General features: G+C 42.0%; 3 protein-coding genes across 4 annotated transcripts in view; 1 reads left to right on the forward strand and 2 right to left on the reverse strand.

Moving 5' to 3' along the window:
• LOC105454601 overlaps positions 1-16,062 on the forward strand; it is a 29,711-nt gene extending 13,649 nt beyond the window's left edge. Inside the window, exons 2-6 of the mRNA XM_011697319.1 lie at positions 12,676-13,170; positions 13,373-13,617; positions 14,121-14,706; positions 14,987-15,212; positions 15,652-16,062. Coding sequence (XP_011695621.1) covers positions 12,676-13,170; positions 13,373-13,617; positions 14,121-14,706; positions 14,987-15,212; positions 15,652-15,803 — 1,704 coding nt within the window. The 3' untranslated portion in view covers positions 15,804-16,062. The remainder of the gene's footprint in view (positions 1-12,675; positions 13,171-13,372; positions 13,618-14,120; positions 14,707-14,986; positions 15,213-15,651) is intronic.
• LOC105454602 lies at positions 4,754-7,310 on the reverse strand. Of its 2 annotated transcripts, none has more exons than XM_011697322.1 (4): positions 6,248-7,310; positions 5,432-5,539; positions 5,164-5,346; positions 4,754-5,041 (listed from the first exon to the last, which is right to left on the reverse strand). In XM_011697322.1, the coding sequence occupies exons 1-4, from the start codon at positions 7,180-7,182 to the stop codon at positions 4,954-4,956; spliced, it is 1,314 nt and encodes a 437-aa protein (XP_011695624.1). In that variant the 5' UTR covers positions 7,183-7,310; the 3' UTR covers positions 4,754-4,953. The 2 variants fall into 2 exon arrangements, with proteins under 2 accessions (XP_011695624.1, XP_011695622.1); XM_011697320.1 differs by having other exon boundaries at positions 5,164-5,361.
• A 1,568-nt stretch (positions 16,063-17,630) lies between the features above and the next one.
• LOC105454604 overlaps positions 17,631-21,237 on the reverse strand; it is a 15,446-nt gene continuing 11,839 nt past the window's right edge. Inside the window, exon 4 of the mRNA XM_011697324.1 lies at positions 17,631-20,986. Coding sequence (XP_011695626.1) covers positions 17,800-20,986 — 3,187 coding nt within the window. The 3' untranslated portion in view covers positions 17,631-17,799. The remainder of the gene's footprint in view (positions 20,987-21,237) is intronic.

Here is a 21,237-nt window from a genome sequence, read left to right on the forward strand (position 1 = left end):
AGGAGCCCCAGCGTCCTCGAGGTATCACGCTGCGCTCACAATCAGCGAGATCATTCGGTATTGTGATCACGTTGTACAATCGTATGTATCCCACGCGAATCTCACGATGCACAAAGTCCTCCACGACGTTTTTCCAATATCGTTCGGCATACTTGTTTTCCTTGACATACCTCGAAGATGAGCCCACGCATCGCTGTCGCAGACGTCCTACGTACAATTACGTATTGCGACAAAAATTTTCAGCACTATACACATATAATCAAAATTTTTAATTACAATTACAGACACATGTAATTATCAAATACAATCTCGTTATTAAACTATACATTATTCAACTTCTGAATTACAATAAATCGCGTATTTAATCGCAAAATGTAATTTTCAACTTTATATATGATTTTTTTTTATATTTGAGCTTTATATTTGATAGTTATTTAATAGATAAATTTAATTTTTTCTTAATAATTTTTTAGACGTAATAAAAGATTTATATTAATTATGTTATTATTATTATTAGTTTTATAGCATTATTACAACAAAATATTGTAAAGACGAATTTTGTTACAATTTCTACCATAATATTTTCTCCATATAAAAATTGTATTGGTCCAATAGTTAGTGGAGAAGAACTTAGCAGCTCGAATCGAGAATTGTCGGCGACAATTCTTAATGCATGATCATCCGTGGAAATAAGCTCGTCATCCGCATACATTATCCGCGATATGCGCTTTCACAGTGCGAGCCGCATCACTTCCGCCGTGGTGAAACTTACTGATATTAAAAAGAGCCGCGCGTCGAGCCCGTCGCGCGTCGCGCGTTTAGCCGTGCATTTAACGCAACGAGAAAGACGAGAGCCGTTCGTGATAAACGACGACGGCTTGCACGTCGCGACGGTATGCCATCGTATGTGATATTTATCTTCTATCTGGCAATGTCGTAGAGCGGACAGGTTCAAGTGTAAAACCGTGAAAGCTGAATATGCAGCAGAAAATTTATATAATGATACCAGATAATATTCCATACTTTATGCAAAGTTTCTCTCTTATTAAAAGCGAAACTGAGACTGATTACGGCGTTATTTAATGCTAAAAATTGAGCGATTCCAATGAGTTAAGTTTGCGCGGTGCAAGAATGTGAACATAATTTTGTTTCTCTCGAATTTTAATTTTATTTTCTGTTTATTTAACGTTGAAATGTTAAAGGAAACTTTTGAAAATGCTGCAATAGTAAAAGAGAAGTCATCAAATTTTTTCTTAAATCTGTTTTTTAATCAAATTTTTTTTTAGATAAAATTAGAATCTAATAAAAAAAAGACTTTTTATTAATTATTTATTATAGTCATCTTTCCTATGTGGGGGACACATTTATACGTGATATATGTTAAGTATGACAGATCGTTTTCGCGTAATGTGACCGAGATCGCCGTCCCGACAATTATTCTCTCGCCGACGACTGTACGATTTAATTGTTCGTGCGCGATCTCTCCGTGGAGAGAGAGATGGTGCCTTCGCTCGCCGTGCTATCTGAGATCGCAGGTAGAAATGGCGTGAAATTGTCGCGCCAACGTCGCCGAGTGAAAACGGATCGTGTTTTATAGATCGCGTTTTAAATACGGGTGTTATCAGACGATCACAGGCAAAACATTTTTAAACATTGGTGCGACCGGTCGGGAAAATAATTATTTCGCATTTTTCTCATTCGACGATGGGTATAGATCGGCGAACTTTTCTAATCTTTTTGACGTACCTTCGTACAGTACGAGGATTAGAGTATTATTCAGATCGTGAGAAGAAACGGTGAAAGTTTTTTTTTTTTTTACACAACGATGCCGTTAAAAGGAGGACTCTCTTTTTACGCGGATGCGGGAAAAACCGGCACGCGCGCGCTTATTTATTTGTGTTCATTTTCCGGAACGCGAAACGTCGTCGCCCCGTCATTGTGTGTTACACTTGGGCGCGCGAGGACGCGGCGCCCCTTTGGCACGATTTCCTCGGAAAAGGTGTCGAAGAGGCGGAATCTCGGAAGCGTTTGTCGCGGCGAAGGCGGCGGAAACGCACGCTCTTCCGTTTTACGAGCGATCTCGTTGCTCAACTATGCTTGAAACGGCGCGACTCGCGTCGCTCTCAGAAATAGAGAATCGGCGCAAAAAGTGGCTCACTTTCGATGCCGAAGTCGGCGAGCACGGTTCGTTTCATATTTCATTTCACGATAGAAGCGAGGCTCTCATCGATTTCCCGCAATAGCTTCTGATTGTCCTTGAAATATTCGAGTTTCGTCCAAAACCAGACGACGTAAAAAATGCTATCGGGCTTTACGCGAATATCTCGATCCTAACGAAGACTACATCTATTCTTGAAATCTCGTTCGGTGAGAAATATGTTGCGCCGAGAATAATGTGATAAATGGTTCAAATAAGAACGAATATACTATTATCGAAGATTAACACGTCAGAGGCTAGCATGGATGTAGCTTTAAGCGAGTTGAATTCGCGACAGCGACATAAGTCAGCAAAAATGAAATTTAGGTTCTATTCTCCCGTATACTTATGAATATATATTTTAGCATGATAAAAAATTGAAAGATTTATTTTATCTTTATAAGGAGAGAAAAGGAGAGAGAGAAAGAGAGAGAAAATATATCATAAAGAATATATTCCATTAGCGAACTTTGCATTTAAATGGTTTCACAAGCGGTTTCTCGTCTCTCTTAAAATCTGGGAGATATGATTCGTATTATTGTTTCGCTTAATTAACCAAATAAATTCGTATGGATGCAACAGCGGATGCAAGGAAACAGACCCTGATTGGGAATACAACGCTGAGATATAATTTGTTTTCCCCTTGTCGTAAGTTAAGATTCTCGAGTGTCCTCGTGGCGAATCAAAGGATTCATTGAGAGGGGCCATTAATCGATTTAAGACCGTGCCGAACGGGCCGACTGGTTATCAAACTGCGACTTGGGGCTTTCTTGCATTCCTGAAGTGAAACTGGAGAAGCGCCAGCTCGCGACCCGAAATCCGAGTCCTATCCGGCATTCGTCTTAACTACGCTTGTCCATCTTAATTGCCAATTATCCTCTTATCGATACGCATCTTTGAACCCGTCGAACGGACTTTCGCCGCGAAAAATGACACATCGACGTAAAATAATATTTCATCATTTACGTCGAATTGACGTTTTTGGTGCCGCTACAGATACCGATGCGTCACCTGTAATAAAGTGGTACGAGCATCATTAATTAAATAACAGAGACCTAAGTGACAGGAGTAATCGAATAACGATGATTATGCACTTGACAGTTCCGGGTGCGTGACAAAAAAAAAGACATTCCGAATATGTACTGTCATGTGGATACCGTTCGGGAAACTGTAATACGTTCTACATGTTATATAACATCGCGCGATTAAAAGTTGCAATATAATTTTATGTTACGTTCTCCGACAAACTGAATCTTACATTTACATCACGCGGGCAACGGAAACGGATTCAAGCATCACGCGGATTCTTTCAATAACTAAATATAGACCGAAGTAATAATTCCAGTGTTCTATTTCTAAGGTATTATTTTCTCAGATTCTTTGACGAATTCGGTGTCATTTCTTTCCTTAGTGAAAATGTCGGGAGAGATCGTCATTTATTGCGACTTTCTAGTTATTAGCATTATACATCTTTATATCTAAGTCTCAAATTAACGTCCTGTTAAATTACAGTTCGCTTAAAATTGAACGAAAGGTACAATTGTTTCATTCTCTCTTCCGAAATTATTTCATCAGGAAACTCTTAATGCCTTGCTTAATCGATTTGCTTTAAGCCACTTTTTCCTTTGATCGCATAATTAATAATTAATTACGCAAAATATATAATTATTATTTGATAATAATGAAAAATATGTCAACATTTGTTTAGAAAAAAACTGCAAATTTCGGCCAAAGAGTCTGTTTTTAAAAAATAGTGTACAAATATATTCGGTGTAACGTGAATAATGTAAAATGTATAACACTTGTGAAACGTAAATATCGATTAAAGTCAAGCGCCCGTTGTTTCGTTAATCCATCAAATTATCCGTTTTAACCCGTTTTAATCTCGCCGGCAGCTTGTTAATTAAAAATCGCGGCGTGCCTCGTCGCTGCTTGGCCGCATGTAATTATTGTCAGCGGTAATGTACGGCCTGTGTGCGGGATAATTGGCCAGCCCCTATTCGTCGTCCGAAAGTCCGCTGCATCCGTAAATTCTCGGGCAGCGCTGCCATAGAATAACGCCGACCTACTTTTGTACCCTGCGACTACTTTCACTTGCGAGGACGAGGTCGGCACGGATGCACGGGCGGAACGAATTTCCGAATAACATACCTCCGACTTGCCACGGGACTTGCTTCGTTCTTTAAGTCTCAGTTTTCATCTCTCTTCATTCATTACTTTTATGAAAACTTTCGCGTCCCGAGCGTGACGTTATTTGTACCCAAAGTAAGAAAAAGATTTACCAATCGTTGCGAGACATAAATGAAAAATCATCGTTTTTTTTTTTATATATTGACAGTATTATGCTTTTATTGAGAAGTGTCGTTAAACTACAGAATTTTACGTATGATTAAAGCTAGATGTACCGTCGTGAAATAAATGAAGTGAAAATAATCTTTTTAAACACGATTTCTTAATTTCAAATAATGTTGCTAATTCGATATTATCTTTGTATACGATAGTTATATGCAATCGATGTTACTATATTATTGATACTTATATTATAATATTATATATGTATATATATAAAATTATATATATAGTATATGTAAAATATTATATGTAGTTGATGTAGCACAATGTTTCATCGATTTTTATACTCTCGCTGTTTCACGCGTAAAGCCGTGAAATTTGCATAATGTGCGAACATTAACGCCATAAATCAACGGACATGGAGGAGAGATCGCCTGTATGATGATCCTCAGGCTTCCTAGTCATTAACAGCTGATCGCCGCACAGTCTTTCTTCCTGACGGCGCTGAATACCTCACGAAGGCCATTTCTTTTTGCGACGTCGTCCGGAGTTCTGTCAATGCAAAAACAATGCGTGTTCTTATCTTTCTTTATATTATTACGGATTTTACCGCGGTCGGCATGATAATGCGACAGAATTATATGAGAAAATGCGCCTGTGAAAAAGTCGATTACCTGGTGGCTATGTTCCACAAGACGTTTTGCAGGATGTTGGACTGTGGCTCACCGCCGGTCAAGATCAATTCGCAGATGGATCGTTCCTCGCAAATGATCGATTGATCGTCGTACATGCGTGCCTGTTTGTGTTCAACCGGTAGATCCGCGTGCCGCAGCTTCGAGAGGACGATGTTGGGCTGGCTAATGGAATTCGTCCTTGATTAAAAATACAAGCGGATGTTTGAGTTAGAGGCAAGGGGAGAAAGATAGCGAAGAGGAGACTTACGTTGTCGTGTTGTCGATCCGTATGACGTTAGGCTTTAACGTCGCCAATAGCAGACCCAGCGGCAGAAAAGTACCAATTAGATGAATGACCTTCTTCCAAGGGAATGGTCTGTGAACGATATATTCCGGTTTCATATTTGGAAAAAAATAACGTTCTTGAAAGAGTAAATGTTAAAAAGATGAATTGTTTCATCAAATGATGGAACGCATTATAAATTCGTTGTACAAGCAATTCGAGATAATTACATGAGTTAGATTAGACAACTAAGAATTAAAACTTAATTAAATAGTCAGAAATAATAAAATATAATTTAGAAATATAATTATAATATTATTTTTTAATATATAAAATATTTTATTTATGTAACGTATTACATTTATGTCTTAAAGAAATATAAATTTAAGATCACACTCTTTAAATATGCAGAGTAATGATCGTAATACAAATTCATTTGAAGAAAGTTTTTTACTTATTGAGTTACGTGGATTTAATGGATATTGAATAATATTCCTTACATTTTCTTTCTCTCTTTTGCTCTCTCTTTCTCCCTTGACATGTATATATGCATCGTAAAACAAATACAATTTAAAAAATGGTAATATTTAAATTAAACTCGAAGCAATATTTATATGGTTGGCCGCGTTACGTAACGCAATTAATGCATAAATTTTATATTAAAGATATAAAAAAAGATTAATTATTATCTTGCAGAGACCAAGACAGATATGTAAATAACGTTTAATATTATCTCCTTGACATTATGAATATATGTTATGAACCTTTTTTTAGAACGACATCAATGTTGCATTTACTCACCTTCTCGCTCGCGGATAAGCCATAGTCGGATGTGGGTCCTCCATATATTGCACGTCATGGTATTCGCCATCCGGTTGATAAAACGGATAGGGGAATTTCCGCTTTCTCGTGTAGGTTGACTCGTGTTGCTGAAGTACCATGACACCGTTACTCTCTGGTCTCTTCATCATCTCGATCGCGGTCTCCTGCGACGTCGGCTGATAAGCATTCTGATTCTGATCGGCGTAATAGCTGAAGACGTACGGTGACCTCGAGGAGTCGTAGTAAATACCAGTTGCTCGATGATCGGTCGTCGTTTTCCCAAATATGTCTTGCATCTCCGGCTTCTCGACGTTTTGGAAGAATGTCTGATCGACGAGCACGTGACCGACGGTGCCTTCCTCGAACTGCGATCTAGGACTCTCCGTAACGGTTTTTCGATCGTTGAAGGAATGACGGATGTTTGACGTTTGTACCGCGTCGTCGTCCGGGAATTTAATTCTGCTCGATCGCGTCGCCACGTCCAGCAAACTGGAGACACCCTGATACGCGTCCTGGAAGACGTTCTGAATCCGTTCGCGTCGCGCATCCAGCTGAACGTTGTTCTCGAATCTCACGGGTTGCACGTTGTTGAAGGGGCTCATCCGGACGGTCGGTTGCTCGATCTCGCCCAAATGCCGGCTGGGCTTGAAGACGTCGGAATCGTTTCGAGGGAGGGCTTCGCCGACGGTCGGTGACGTTAATTCGCGGTCGGTGACCGGTCTTAATAACGACGAGGCGAGCGTCGTCGTCTCGTGAACGGAGTATTGATCCGATATCGAGGAAGTCTCCTCGAGGGTGACTTTCGTTTCGCTTGTCTCTTCAGACGCCTCGAGGGTCCTCGCGAGCGCGAGACCGACGATCAGAATAAGACGAGGCAGGAGGAAGCGACACATGGAGATCTTACGCAACCACATGTTTCTCGTTCGATTAAGTCGGCAATCAGTGCGAATGATGTTTGTGCGTCTGCGATGACGAGCGGGCGCAGTGAACAGTTATTTCCATTGCGAGACGTCCGCGTACTAAGGCATTTGGCGCGATGTGCTGCGACTTTAACTCGCGAAAGAGACAAGGAGTAACGACGGGCGTATTCTAAAAAGCGTGAACGTGGGAATAATTTCTTAATCGCCGCCACAATCGTCGTACGCACTCCAATTGTTGTTGACAAAGTGAGCGCTGCGACGTTTAGTTCAAGCAGCCGCGGCCGTGATACCCCCGATGCATTATGGCGTAAATACATGATACGCCGCGGCGAAGCAAGATCATTTGTGTTTGAAAGCAATTTCACGTAAAATTAAAATATATTAGTGACAATTAATCAGAGAGATTATTATCTATCTCTTTCGCCTTTCTTCATATCTTCGAGTTCATTTATCCTTTTCGATCTTGGAACTATAATTTTATAGGTAAAATATTAGATTTAGTACAATTGTAAGGGATATAAGAATTAATTTATGAATTTTTTAACGGAAAAATTTAACGTTGCAGGAAAACGGTAACTCGTAAATGAGCCTGAATTATATATCGAAGGAATTGGACGTTATCGCTTTTCTGCTTTTATTTCGTACGATTTCATGAAAGAAAACTCCGAAGAGAAATTCAATAGCACACAGTAAAATGGAAACGAGCGAAACATACCAGACTGCTAAATTGCATAAGTAAGATACGAGACGTTACTTGCTCTAACGCTCACGGAACACGAGTATAATGAGCGGAAGGGGTGAAAAGACTTTCTAAGCCAAGTTTTATCGCCGAGCGGTGAGAGTCTGACCCTGTTTCGTGGCGAGGTCATTCCGATATGTTCTATATGCGCGATCTTAGAGTTTTCATGTTACACAAAAAAAAGAAATAACTTTTTATATGCAAGCTGCTTTATATTTTTTTCAAACAACTTTGTCTTGTACAATTAGCTTCATATTTGTATGAAGATGATTTCTTATTAACGCCTTGTTAAAATATCGACAATTTATTAAAAACAGAAGCGAATATTTTACGCTAAAAATTTAACAAAGAGGAGAATTCATGAAACGTGAAATTAATGAAGATTATCTTTTTAATAATATATTTTTCTTTTCTTTGTGTAATCTTTCTTTAGATATATAAACATTTTTATATCCTGTTTTATATATATATATATATATATATATATATATATATATGATTTAATTTGAAATATTCAAGAAATTATCTGAAAAAGAATACGAATTATCTCTAATAACTCCACATAAACACTTTCCTTAAAACTTTCTGTCATTGTAGATCTCTAACATCTAGGCTAGATCTCGCGGTATCTTTTTCACCCTTCCACTTCATCTTCTATCTCTTCTCTTCATCGCAACTCTGCCTCTGATATGACCGGCAATGAAAGTAGACGTTTGCTGCAGTCGCAGACCATTCTACCCTTTCTTCAGCATTGTCGTAGCCATTTTCGCGGTTAAGTGTCCAGGCCGACCTAATTCCGGTTTCGAGTAGGCCAGCTGACCGCACTGTAACCGGAATCGGAAGTAAAAAGATCGCGTCTCCGAAAACGTGCCATTTCATTTTTATTCATAGTGAGAGAACGAAGAATCTATTTTACGTAATTATCTTGATCCTGCAACGTAGCAAAGATCGATCCGTTATTTATCAACTGACCAGTTAGACAAACTGAAACTGATATGCTGATTGCTTTTGAATATTTAAAGAGAGATGTTGCAATTCAAACTTAACTGTACACTAAGTTTACATAAAGACTTTCTATGCAAATTCTTGATCTGTCGATAATAAACTTCAGGAAATGAAGAATGTACGATGATTGATTGTAAAATATACGATGACGCAACGTGGACATGTCTATTGATTTTATTTGGGATGACACGTAATGTGATAAATGCGCAGAGATACAGCGGAAATCGGTGGAAGTGCATAGCTGCTCGACAGACGAGAAAAGAAATCGTTCGTTTCTGGGTCGGCGCCAGACAAAAAATCCTAGATCGGTGAAAATCTGGCGGAAGAATCGGAAGCTGCTCGTAAAACGGAAACTGTTAAGACGCGTTTCACTCGCGCGACGAGCAGGAATCACCATCGGCGACGTGAGAGAGGAAGGCACGGGCAAAGGAAGAAGAAAAAAAAGGAACGACGGAGGTTTCTGGGCCGCGAAAGCGCAAAAATCGGTAAACGGCCGATTCTACAATTTGTTCGCCGATCCGATTCCGTCTACTACACGTCGAAGAAGGCCAAATCGGCGATTTGCCGAGCATGAAAATCAACGACGGCCTTCTTTGTCCTTTACGCCGGCGTGATGCCGGCGTGTCCTTAATTGTGCGGCCATTCAGCCAGAAACATCATTTCCTGTACGATTGTGGTATACGCGCAATGAATTCGCAAATATGTATATAATATATGAAGTTAATAAATATAATATATTAGATAAATAATTTTTTTCTTTTATTTGTTGTTAATATGATACCTATTCATCTCAAAAAGATTATTATTGCGTTAGAATTATTTAATGATAATAATACTAAGTGTCTCATCAGTAAATCCATATACTTCATTACAGAAACAGAAAGAGAGAGAGAGAGAGAGAGAGAGAGAGAGAAGAGAATTAAAACTTCTAATTAATATAAATTTTATATATTTACATTCTTGCATGAATATGTATGATTCATACAGTATGAATAGTGTAGATAGTATTAATATATTCATATAATGAAAGTAATTTAAATAACCGTTATGAATTATACAGATGGACATGGATATCAATGTTGACTATATTTTATTTCAATGTATTTCTGCAATAAGTGGAAACTCGAGGAAACTAGATTGTGAAGCTAAAAGAAGAACTGCGTATTCCTTTGAATAAATTCTTCTATAAAATGCATGTTCGTGTTTTACACCTGCATCGTATAGGAATAGGCAAACGAAGTAAGAAATCGGTCTCGAAAGGATTGAGATTCCTGAAAGATTCCCATGCGCGATCTCTCTGAGGCAGCCGAAACTTCTCAGCGGTGCCGCGCCTAGAGGAGGCCGCGCGGCTAGAAGAGAGAGCAACCCACCGACGTGTCCCATGTCAGAACGTGAGTTCTGCCGTGTTTAAACGGTGAAAGTAGCGATTTGACAAAAGGTAAAACTCGCGTGAAAATGACACTGTCACCGGTCGGAGCCGCGCCGCAGAGAAGCAGACGACTCGTCGTGTCGCCCGACTCATGTAGTCACCCTCATTGTCACAAGCGTCGCAATTAGCGCGTGACACAAACGGCCTGAGTCCGTTTCTCATTATCGTTGTCGTCCGTCGTCGGCAAGTACAAGACTCTCGCCGAATCGCGCGGGAAGCGAAGGGGGAGGACAATGCGAGTACAAGTAAAGCGACGCGCACGCGGAACGATCGGAGATCGGCTCCGCGCCACTTCAGTTTTCTCGGTCAATCACGGCGACGTCTTCGTTTGCACGAAACGATCGCTCGCTTCGCTATCGCTTAGGCGGCATGAACAATCTCATCAACGAGTGGCAATTAAAATCGCCGCGGGATCGAAGACAGGTTGCGTACGATCGTAACGGATGCATTAGATGAGCGTCTTGAATTACTCTCTGGTTTTTTCCTACGTTATAAGTGTGTCTGATTAGAGATGCTGATAAGTGAGAAAGCGTATTGTAAATAACTCGTCGAAATGATTGTTTTAACAAGCGAATTGATCCGAGATTCGTTAATAAACGTTAAATGTTAGTAATTTATGACGAAAGAAAATATGGGAATGTTACAAAATTTTATAGCTGACGAATAAATAAATTTGTAATTTGAATAATGCAATATATATATGTAACATATTCAATAATTTCGATATATTTTTCAAAGTTAAAAAAAATATAAAAATAATAACACTATAATTAATTGCAACTATTATATCTGCGCGATAATTTGAATATAACATTTTGCGATTCTAAGATCTAAAGCTAATTAGGATATGTTAATATCTAAACATATCACGATATTTGCGATGTGTAAACAGAATTAGAAAGATGTTTCAGCCTCATTTGAGAGAACTTTCCATCTCCATCGTTTTACTCTAGTCATCTAGTCGCTTGTTATTCCTACAGAAATTTACGCGAAAGCGGAGGCATTCTGAAATAAATAAGTACTTATATCTTCGTGCAAGAATATAAAATGTCTTATATTTCAATCATCCAGAAAGCTGTTAGAAAAGCGAATGCCTTAAAAACCGCTGTATCTCGCGGTAACTTCTTCCATAACAGTGTTTCGCGCAAAAATACAGACATCGCTCACTTGTCGGAGGCCAGTCAGGCCGGTGATGGGCCCGATCCCATCGATCATCGATCGTGGCTGGCATGACTGACCTCGCCTCCCATTGTTGTTCATTGTGTTCCAAGAACGATCGTTATCCAGGGGGAAGGAGAAAGACCCCGTGGGTAACCGCGGCGTAGGATGACGGCCAGAGCGAGAGGAAGAAGCCGCGAGGTGAAAAGAGGGAAGGAGACAGGCGCGGAAATCGCGGGCGAGAAGGAGAGACAATGTGGCGCCCGTTCTCCAGGTTGACCAAGCCGAGGAGGTAAGAACGGAATAACACAACGGCCACGGGGAATGGAGGAAGATGCAAAATGGACCAAGCACCGACGAAGTGGGGATCTGGATTAAAAGCAAACGAGGGCAACGTCTCGGCAACAGAGCCATCTCGGACCTTGAGGAGTCGAGGCCGCCGCCGTACTCCACTTCCGCATTCGTAACGTCGCTCTGTTGTCGTTGTTGTTATTATTGTTGTTGCTGTTACTGTTGTTTTATTGCTGTTATTGTTATTACTGTCGCTCCGTTATCATACGCCCCCGCGCACGTTGCGCGCAGGTACCTGCTAACGGATCTCCGGCGAAACGACGAGCGGCGGCATACGGGCCTCGTTTGTTCATGTAATTGAAGGCGATTCGGACGAGTAATATCGACACGGTCAGTGCGACGCGTTGTGTACGCGAATTATTCGTCCTCCTTCAGCGCTCTGTCGCGTTGCAATCACACAGTAGAATTCCTTAGAATCAAATAAACGACGTGCGAAGTCACGAGGCGGTCGTTCGAGTTCGGGTGGATAACAGTGATCTCGAATGAATCGTAATTCTCTAACTGTTTCTCTAAAACTCTAACGCGACTAATACGACTTCGTTGCGGTTCCACGGGTTATTTATCAATTTTTTATAACCGTCCTATTGTTATGTTTGGTGCCTTTCTTCAAAATAATATTGTAACTTTCTTGCAATTGTTAATACGCGATATTTATTCTTTTTCTTCGCGTGAGAGATAAAGCTGCATAAGAACAAAAAAAATTGGAAAACAATTTCTTGCAAAATAATAAAATGAGTAGCTAAAAGTGAGAATTCTGTTAACAAAATTCTGAGAGATGTATGAAATAAAGCTTTTCGTGTTTCAGATGACGACGAGAGGAGCGGTATGTCTGCTCCTGACGATCTTGACGCTAGGAGGTTCGCGGGGTAGCACAAGGTACTTCGTGAAAATGCGAACGAACGCATCCGAGATGTTTAAAACGAAGGCGGACAACTTGAGGATTCTCCAGGATCCGATAGCGATCACACCGAACCCTTTGTACGATAACGCGGGGAACGAGCATCAAGCCGACGACGGGAGGATGACCAAAGAGATATCGAGCGATCAGTACAATCGGAGAAATTCCTTTGTCGAGTCTTCGACCTTCAATCCAGATGTGCTCAACAAGTTCCTCGAGGATTACGCGAGCAAAATTAAGAGCACCACCGAGAGGAATTTCAAGTATCCCTTCAGAATTGTGAAACCACCCGCGGAGCCTCTCGTTCTTGAAATCGACAGTGACACCACCGAAACCACGACCATCCACGAACAGGGCGAAAGATTTGATCAGATCTCAAATGCTACTTCAACGGAGGATGAAGTAAGTAGCGTATTTTAGATAAGAAATAATTAATGATATATTTTGTCTTTTGAATGATCAAATAAAACATAAGGGAAAATTAAGGCAAAAAGGACTTTTAACTTTAATAATATTTTAAATTTTGCGGTGTTATTTATTATGTGATTTGTTGTAGATAATAAAGAATATGTCAGTTAATTTTTTATTATCTTTGCTGATTTAGTTAAGCGAAGCGTTAAACGATACCTTGAAGAGAAACAAATACTACGGTACAAACACTTACGAAGACAGAAACGGCTGGGTGACGCTGGAAGCAATTCCGTGGTCTAAGAGCAAAATTTCTAAGTGGCAGGCCAATCCCAGCACGCAACGACCTTGGCCAGAGATAAAGCCATGGGATAAACCGAGCGTGAAACCATGGGCCAGCGATTTTACCATCAGACCCACTTATGAAAACAACAAGCCGTGGTAAGTACCACAACCGTTAATTTTCCTTTCGCTACGCAGTCTTACGTACAATTTGAAAATGGGTTTTGTGGTTATTATGACGAGAGATATTTATTGTTAGCATCGAAACGAAACTTTCTTTCTTACAAGTGTAAGCTCTTTACAAAGTGTATCTCGTTTTACGCTACTCTCTACATTAATATTAAGAAATATATCAAGAAAGTCCCGTAGAAATTTGTTCACTTTTCACTTCTGCGTTTTTATTTTCTTTACATAAATAAAGCCAATTTATATACAAAAAATACCGATTTTATTTTATAACATTTTAGTAAAATATTGAAAATAATATTTTAATAAAAATCTTGACACTTAATTTTTATAGTTACCAAAAAAATTTTTTAAAACAAAAATCGCGTTACTCTCCTATATTAATTGGATATCTGTTGTTTACTTTATAACATATTACACTTCTCGACGAAATATCGGCTTCAGGCAAATGCAAAAAACAAACGATCGTATCTCAGGTACGACAAGCCAAAACCCAACTGGCCCGAGAGTAACGAGAAACCGTGGCAGAAGCCGATTTCACGTCCCCCTTACCGCCCTGATGACGCGTCTAATCAGGCGCAGAAGTGGCCGCCGGAGAGACCGTCCTGGAACAAGTATGACCCTCATCGTCCCAGCAGCGATATCATCACGGACGACAGACCGGCCAACTTCCCCAGTACTTGGTCCAGTAGGCCGCAGACCGCCTCGTATCAATTTATTGATAGATATTCGGAGAAGGACCAGGCGGGGGACGGGAGTAATTGGCATGATTACCCGTCCAGATACGAGGACCGTCCTCGGCCAACTCTGATCACCGAGAGACCGAATTTCTCGCATTATCAGTACGTGAACAATCATCCACCGAGTCATCCGTCGAGCGGCGACGGCCAGTGGATTCTCTTGTCGACGAACCGAGGATATTCCAAGTCGAGGCAGAGATCGATCAAGTTCGACTCGATAAACTCAGCGGAGCCATTCAAGAGTATCAATACGACGGTTCGCGGAAACGAGGATAGACGAGCTGAAGAAGCTCCGGTAGCGGTGATGACATCGAAACGCCAGGTTAGGCTAGATGATCAAAGAGAGATTAAAAGTTGATTTTAATTAAACTTTTAATTAAGTATCTCCTCTCCCTCGCGACAGGCAGTTTTTCTTCTTCAATTTGACGAATTTGGCTTTATTCGACAATAATTAAAATGTCATGGGGTGTACTGGGATACTGTTATCGATACGAATTACCGAATGATTTAATTTCACAGAGATAATTGTTAGTGATGCGGAGGTGATGCTTTATCTAAGGGAATATCATTGGCGGCCGCTTTATGAAAGTTCGTTTACCTAGGTCAGATTGACGGTGTTGCCATCGATCAACGGCACGAACACGACGACGTCCCACGGAGGCCTTCTGGAAGTCGAGAAGACGTTCAAGAGCGTCGAGCAGAGCCGCAAGGAGTACGAGATGGAGAAGCTGACGACCATACCGAACATCCTGAAGAAAAGACCGATCAGGCACACAACCCTGAGCGCGCAACCGTCCAGTTCAGCCGTTCTAGCAGCCGTCGGAGCAGGTAACGGCTGTAACAAATTAACTTGAAATATACTTAAAAATATATTAATCACTTGTCAGAATCGTCTGACAGATTTATATTTCAAATTAAAAATTTAAAAGTAATGCACTTAAAATCTTTTGGCATTTAGTGGAAGATTGAATGTTTAGTTTGTGAAAAAAATCGTTAATATGTAAATAACAATATATGTATACAATATATGTATTTAATTTAAATTAAATATATACATAAGTTTTTATTAAAATTTCTAATTACGTCATATTGTGAATTTAATGTTATTTTATCGTACAATAAAGTCGTTAATTACGTCAACAAAGAACAATTCCATAATAAAAATACACTTAAATCCAATTTAATATATGTTTTGAGAATTTAAATTGCGAGATATTAATATATTTGTTTAATTTTGTTAATAATCATACCATTCATGAAACAACAGGTATGCTGCCGGCGACGATGGCGATGATGATACCGATGATGCTGGGTCGTCGAAAGAGAGATCTGAGACTGATGAACAACGATCTCGAAGTGGACCTGCATAAGTTCGCGAGGGAGTATAACGTTCAACTAAGGAGACCAGTAGGACTGTAGGAATTAAGATAGCAGAATTCGTTCCAAGAAACTCATTAGGATGGCGAACGATAGGGAACGCGCGCGCACAACACGTGCGAATTAAATGTTGAGATGCAGGACATAACACCGAGGGCCCGGAAACGGAAATGATTCAGCCGGAAATTGGCTTCGCGCCGAATATCCGTCTGGTCCGTATCAATAATTAAATTGAGCGTACAAAATGATATATGCATGACATGACAGTATTATTGGAATATTTATTAACGTTATCGTATTTTTATATAAAGTTTATTTCTCAAGTCTATCGAAAATTATTTCAATTGCGAAGGCCAAACTATGAAAAGATAGTCAGAAGAAAGATAAGCCTCAATCTAAGTTTCAATCGCATATTGAATCCGAAGTCAAGTGATGCATTCCGCAAACTATTTTCGAAGATATTGCGTTACATTAATCAGTTAGACTATAGACAGCGTATTAATACTGAATACGTTTCTGAATAATCAATGCATTAACATACAGGCGAGTGTATAAGCACGATCGATTTAGAATCACCTGTTGCTGTTCTAGTAGTAAGTAGAGTTAAGCGCGACCTTCGGGGTAAGAAGTTCAGCATAATTGCACTGAAAAAAAAAAAACAATTTCCAAGCGCTACTTTTTTCATCTTTTTGGATTACCGCATTTGAATTGTCGTTGACACAGTGCTTCGATTGTGTAAAGGGAGACGTAACAGGTTCCGACTTTTACCGCCATCCACATGAATATTTATTACCTATATTTTACGCTTGACTAAACATCGTCGGCGAATCTTAAATTCTCGATTTATTCCGCGATGCAACCGAGCGTATCGTCTGCAACGAATTAAATTACGTCGCCCCGTAAATTCGTGTTCGTTTATAATCCAACGGCATTTAAGCGTTTTAGACTGTTCGGTTTTTCTCACAGATTCAACTTCGGAATAATCGCGGCTTCAAAAAATCAATGTCACTTGATGACTTTAGCGTGAGAAAAACACAAATGTTCACATTCTCCAATATTTATTTACATAGCGCATATCAGGGTATTACATAGAGAGTTTTGCATACTTAACTATTTATTTATTTATTCGTTCAACTCGTTTTATTTATTTAGTTTTATATATATATGTATATATATATATAGCGTACTTTACACGTAATGATTAAGCTGCCCAATAATCGGCTCCACCATATGTCTTCGCTCGCCCTCCAGCGAGAGGGTAAGAGAGCAGCGCGCATATACCAAAACAATTGTAGAGAGATTAAAAAGCGACTTTCAATAAAGATCCAATCGATCCTGTGTGTGTGAAAGAGAGAAAGAGAGAGAGAGAGAGGGGGGGGGGGGAAATCTCTCGAAACCCCTCACCAATCCCGCGGCTATCTCGATCGTCCTGGTTTCGATTTTTATTCCTGAAATGCATCTTATCACGCATCTTATATCGCGTGTCGAGATGCATTCCGTGCGAGGACCCGAAAAACTAAAGTTAAGACACTTTGTGTTAATCGAATAAAGTTTTTTTTTTCGAACGATGTCGAAACACTGTTGAGAGCATCGTCGTCGATCGTCGATCCCTCGAGCATCGAGAAAAAGCCTGTGAAAGAAGGTCCGGTCCCCGTCCGCAATGTTTTAACGGCGATACCTTGAAGAAGGAGACGCCGCGCGTTTAGTGATCGTAACAGTAGTCCGTGTTCCCCTTCGTCGTTTTAGCTTTCTAAGTGAAAGGACGATCGCCTAACGTATCGCATCGCATCGTTTACGGATGGACAAAAATGATTGCCCATGAAATCGCGTCTCGAATCGGCGCCGCGAAGACGTCGAGAGGGGCACCGCTTCTTCGCGTTTCCCCGACTACCGTTACTACAGGATTACGGTCGCCGTCGTGTCGTCCGTCGCCGTTATCCACCGCGTGTCCATCGTGTTACGCCGTGAAATTGGAAAACGCGTATCGTCACACAACGCTAAAAACTTCCATCGCTGCTCCTCCGAGTTTTTTCCCCCCTCATTCCTCGCCGTTGATCCTCTTCTGCACGTGACCCAGATACCGCGCGAAGCCCTCGCTGGCGTGCTTAAGAATCGTCAGGCCCAGTCTGAATTTGATCTCGGCCACCTTCTTCACGAAATTCAAAAGGCTGAAGCCCTCCGAGGGCTTTTTCGTGGTCGAGCTGTCAAACCACTCGACGGTTGTCACTTCGGGATCTTTCGCGGGATGCGTGGTATCCTTACCGGGGAAATTCTCCGAAGAGATGCTGGTACCGCCGTCATCTGTCTTTTCCACGGTCATGGTCGTCGGGATCTCCGTCGTTTCCTCCGTTTGTCTTATGGTTTTCATCGTGGACTCCTTCGCGCGCGTATTAGCTTCCTCCTGCTGCTTCCTTTTCTGCCCCTCGAGATCCTCCACTTCGTTCTCGCCGCTACCTTTTGTCTTGTGTGTTGGCACCCCGCCACCCGGCAGAGCCGAGTCGATGATATCCAGAATTTCGTTGCTCAGATCCTCCTCCTCCTCCACCTCTTTACGCTCCTCTTCCAATTCGCGCTTCGATGGTATTATTTGTATTACCGATTCCCTCTTCGAACGTCGCCTTCGACCGCCCGCGGGCTCGTTAAGGGCGGCGCGTTTGACCTTAAGGGATCGCGGCCCGTGCTCGACGGCCACCGCTGTCGGCGTTATTTCAATCTCTTCGTATCCATCGTCCGGTCGGACAGTCGATGCTCCCGGATGGCCGTAACCGTGCAAACCGGCCACGTTCGGGAAATCAAAGCCCTGCGCTACATCCCGCTCGAACTGCGTCTGTCCCACCTCCGTCGACATGTAACCAACGCCTTTCTTGCTGTCCACCGGCAAGTTTGATACTTTCACATCGAACGGATACTCCTTGGGTACATTGCCGACCACGAATTGCCGATTCGCCGCCGAGCTCGCGCTGACTTCCTCCGTGAGATCCGGACGTTTGCGATCGTAATAAACCGGAGTAGTTTGTACTTCGGGATATCGGAAGTCCGTGTTCCGATACTTCACCGCCGGTTGGGTATTCTCCGCGGTTTTATAAACGGGAGAAGTAGACACTGCAGACGGATATCTCGATTCGATTTTCTTCGTCGTTTGAGTGTCGTACGCGCCGTCGTAATGCTGATAATGATAGTAATTGTTGTTGTTATTGTTGTAGTTATCTTTCGCCCCGGGATACTTGTTCTCGTAATTCGTCATACCCTGGAACACCTTGGACAACATCTCCTCCTCGCTCTGCCCGTAGTTACCGCCGTATTCATCCATGTTGTACTTGTAGTTCGGCTCCACGTCGTAATTCCTTCGGGTGATCGTACCGCCGAAGGGATACAAGAAATATGAAGCGAGACCGAGACCCAAGCCTACCAGCGACATGACGCCAAAGCTCGGCATCACTTCACGACTGAGGAAATTGTAGATCTGAGTGCCGATCGCTTTCTGCGGTTGCTTCTTCTTGGTCTTCGTGTTTGCCCCGACCTTTGTCTCGGGCGCGATCTTCGATTCCTGGACCGCGTTGTCCATGATGGTGGAGTCAGTAACGCTCTCGCTGGTCTCCAATAGAACAGGCATCATCGCGGGTGTCGTCGAGCTTGGCGCCGAGGACGTGGCAGGCTTCCGCCTGCGATTCTTGTTCTTCTTCCTCTTCGAGTTGTGCCTCGGCCGCTTCGTCGTCGAGGTGATCGACTCTATCATGCTTGTCGATGGCGTCGCGGACGATTCCGTTCTTGTTTCTACGTTAATTTTGGTCAATTCGGGATTGAAGTCAAATTTGAGGTCTATTTTGGAGTTGCTAAGATCGTCCGTATCTTTCACCAAGATTTCGCCCATCTTGTTCTTGTCGATCTTTTCGATCGTTAGAATCGGCGCGTTTACTTTGATCGGCTCTATCTCGATCTGCGTGGTCTCGTCCACGGGCTTCTTCAGCTGCACTTTCAGCACATTGTTCCCTTTCGTGCCAATCGGCTTCGACCTCACCGGTACCTCCACGAGATCCGCGCTCAACAGATTCGACTTGTACGTGGTACCAACGCTCAGGGTGGTACTCGCGGTGGTAGCCGGGAGTACAGTGGTCGGAGTCTTCTGAGTGTCCATGAGCACCGACGCTTTTATCTTTGTGACGAACATCGGCTTCTCAGTAATCTCCGGCTTGTCCTGCGGAGTCGTGATGATCGGGACCGGTTTGAACGTCACCTTCTCGATCTTACCGGTCGATGCGGAGGTCTCGTTCTTCACCGTTTCCGGCTTGATCGTCGTTTTCCTCGTTGGCTTCGATCTCGTCGGCTTCGTAGTCGTCGATTTTATTGTCGTCGGCTTAGAATTTGGCCTCGGCGTGGTGACTTTCGGCTTAGGAGTGGTTCGCGGCGGTTGACTCTTCTTCGTCGTGAGAACAGTCGTCAACGTAGCTGTCCCGTCGGTCGTCGTCGAGGTGCTTGTTGTCGTGGTACGGATCACCTTCAGAGTTGTGCTCGATGAGGTTTCTGCCTTTTCCGAATCCTGAGTAACTCTCTCTGGTTTCGAGGTAGTCGTGATTTTCTTCGTTGTCGTCGCAGCTGGCTTCTTTGTGATCACGGTCACTTTCTCGGTGGTTATGACGGGGGTTAACTGCGGCGTGGTCTTCTCCGTGATCTTCTCAGGCTGCGAGATTGTCTCGACTTTTTCGATCGTCGAGCTCGGTCTCACCGTAAGTCGTACCTCCGTCTGGAACGGTTGCTGCGTCTTCGACTTCTCGATCTCTACACTCTTCACGGTTGTCGACGGCGGATTCAGCAGGATCCAAGTGGAGATACCGCCGGTAGTTGTTGTCGGGTGATTTTTATAGGCGGTAATCAGCCTCGTCGTACTCATCTCTCGTTCAAGCTCTTCCTCCGTCATCGCCATCGCTTGGCCCGGATGGCCGGTCTCGAAGTAGCTGAACTTGGAATTGATTGGCCTACCGAAACTCACGGGCTCCAAATTGCTGATCTCCGAGCTAACATCTCTTATCAACGTAGGAACATTGTTCTTCTCCGAGGATTTCGGCGTAGTCGCAACGCTGAGATCGGCTTGAATGAGTTCCTTGTTATTCACCGTCATCACATCCTCCGGATTTGTAACGTTAAGGAGTTGAGTAGCGACGGTTCTCAGAGACTGATCCATATACTGCAGATCCTTTAACTCACGATGGGTGTCGTTCGGTTGCCCACTGAAATAAAATTTCATTGTTAGATTTGTTGAGAAATTATAAAATATAGTTTCGTTGAGAGTATTTTCACTTTGCCATCATCGCATTAACACGATATAGTATGTTTTACATATAAGAGATTTAAGTTTATCATATATTGACATAAACATTGCATGATAATATACCGTTTTCTTCTTGAATCATGATTTTTATTAATTATTGTAGAATAAGAAAATACATACGTTCTCTCTCTCTCTCTCTCTCTCTCTCTC

This window comes from Wasmannia auropunctata, unplaced genomic scaffold (genome assembly GCF_000956235.1).
Source record: "Wasmannia auropunctata unplaced genomic scaffold, wasmannia.A_1.0 LD335980.1, whole genome shotgun sequence".
NCBI classification, from domain to species: domain Eukaryota; kingdom Metazoa; phylum Arthropoda; class Insecta; order Hymenoptera; family Formicidae; genus Wasmannia; species Wasmannia auropunctata.

Bases quoted from the DNA above. Each gene is read 5' to 3' on its own strand.
- LOC105454602 (XM_011697320.1), bottom strand. From the start codon at position 7,182: ATGTGGTTGCGTAAGATCTCCATGTGTCGCTTCCTCCTGCCTCGTCTT. The intron at 5,362-5,431 runs GTAAGTCTCCTC...TTTTTAATCAAG, and splicing joins CGGATCGACAACACGACAAC to GACGAATTCCATTAGCCAGC. The intron at 5,042-5,163 runs GTAATCGACTTT...TTGCATTGACAG, and splicing joins TTGTGGAACATAGCCACCAG to AACTCCGGACGACGTCGCAA.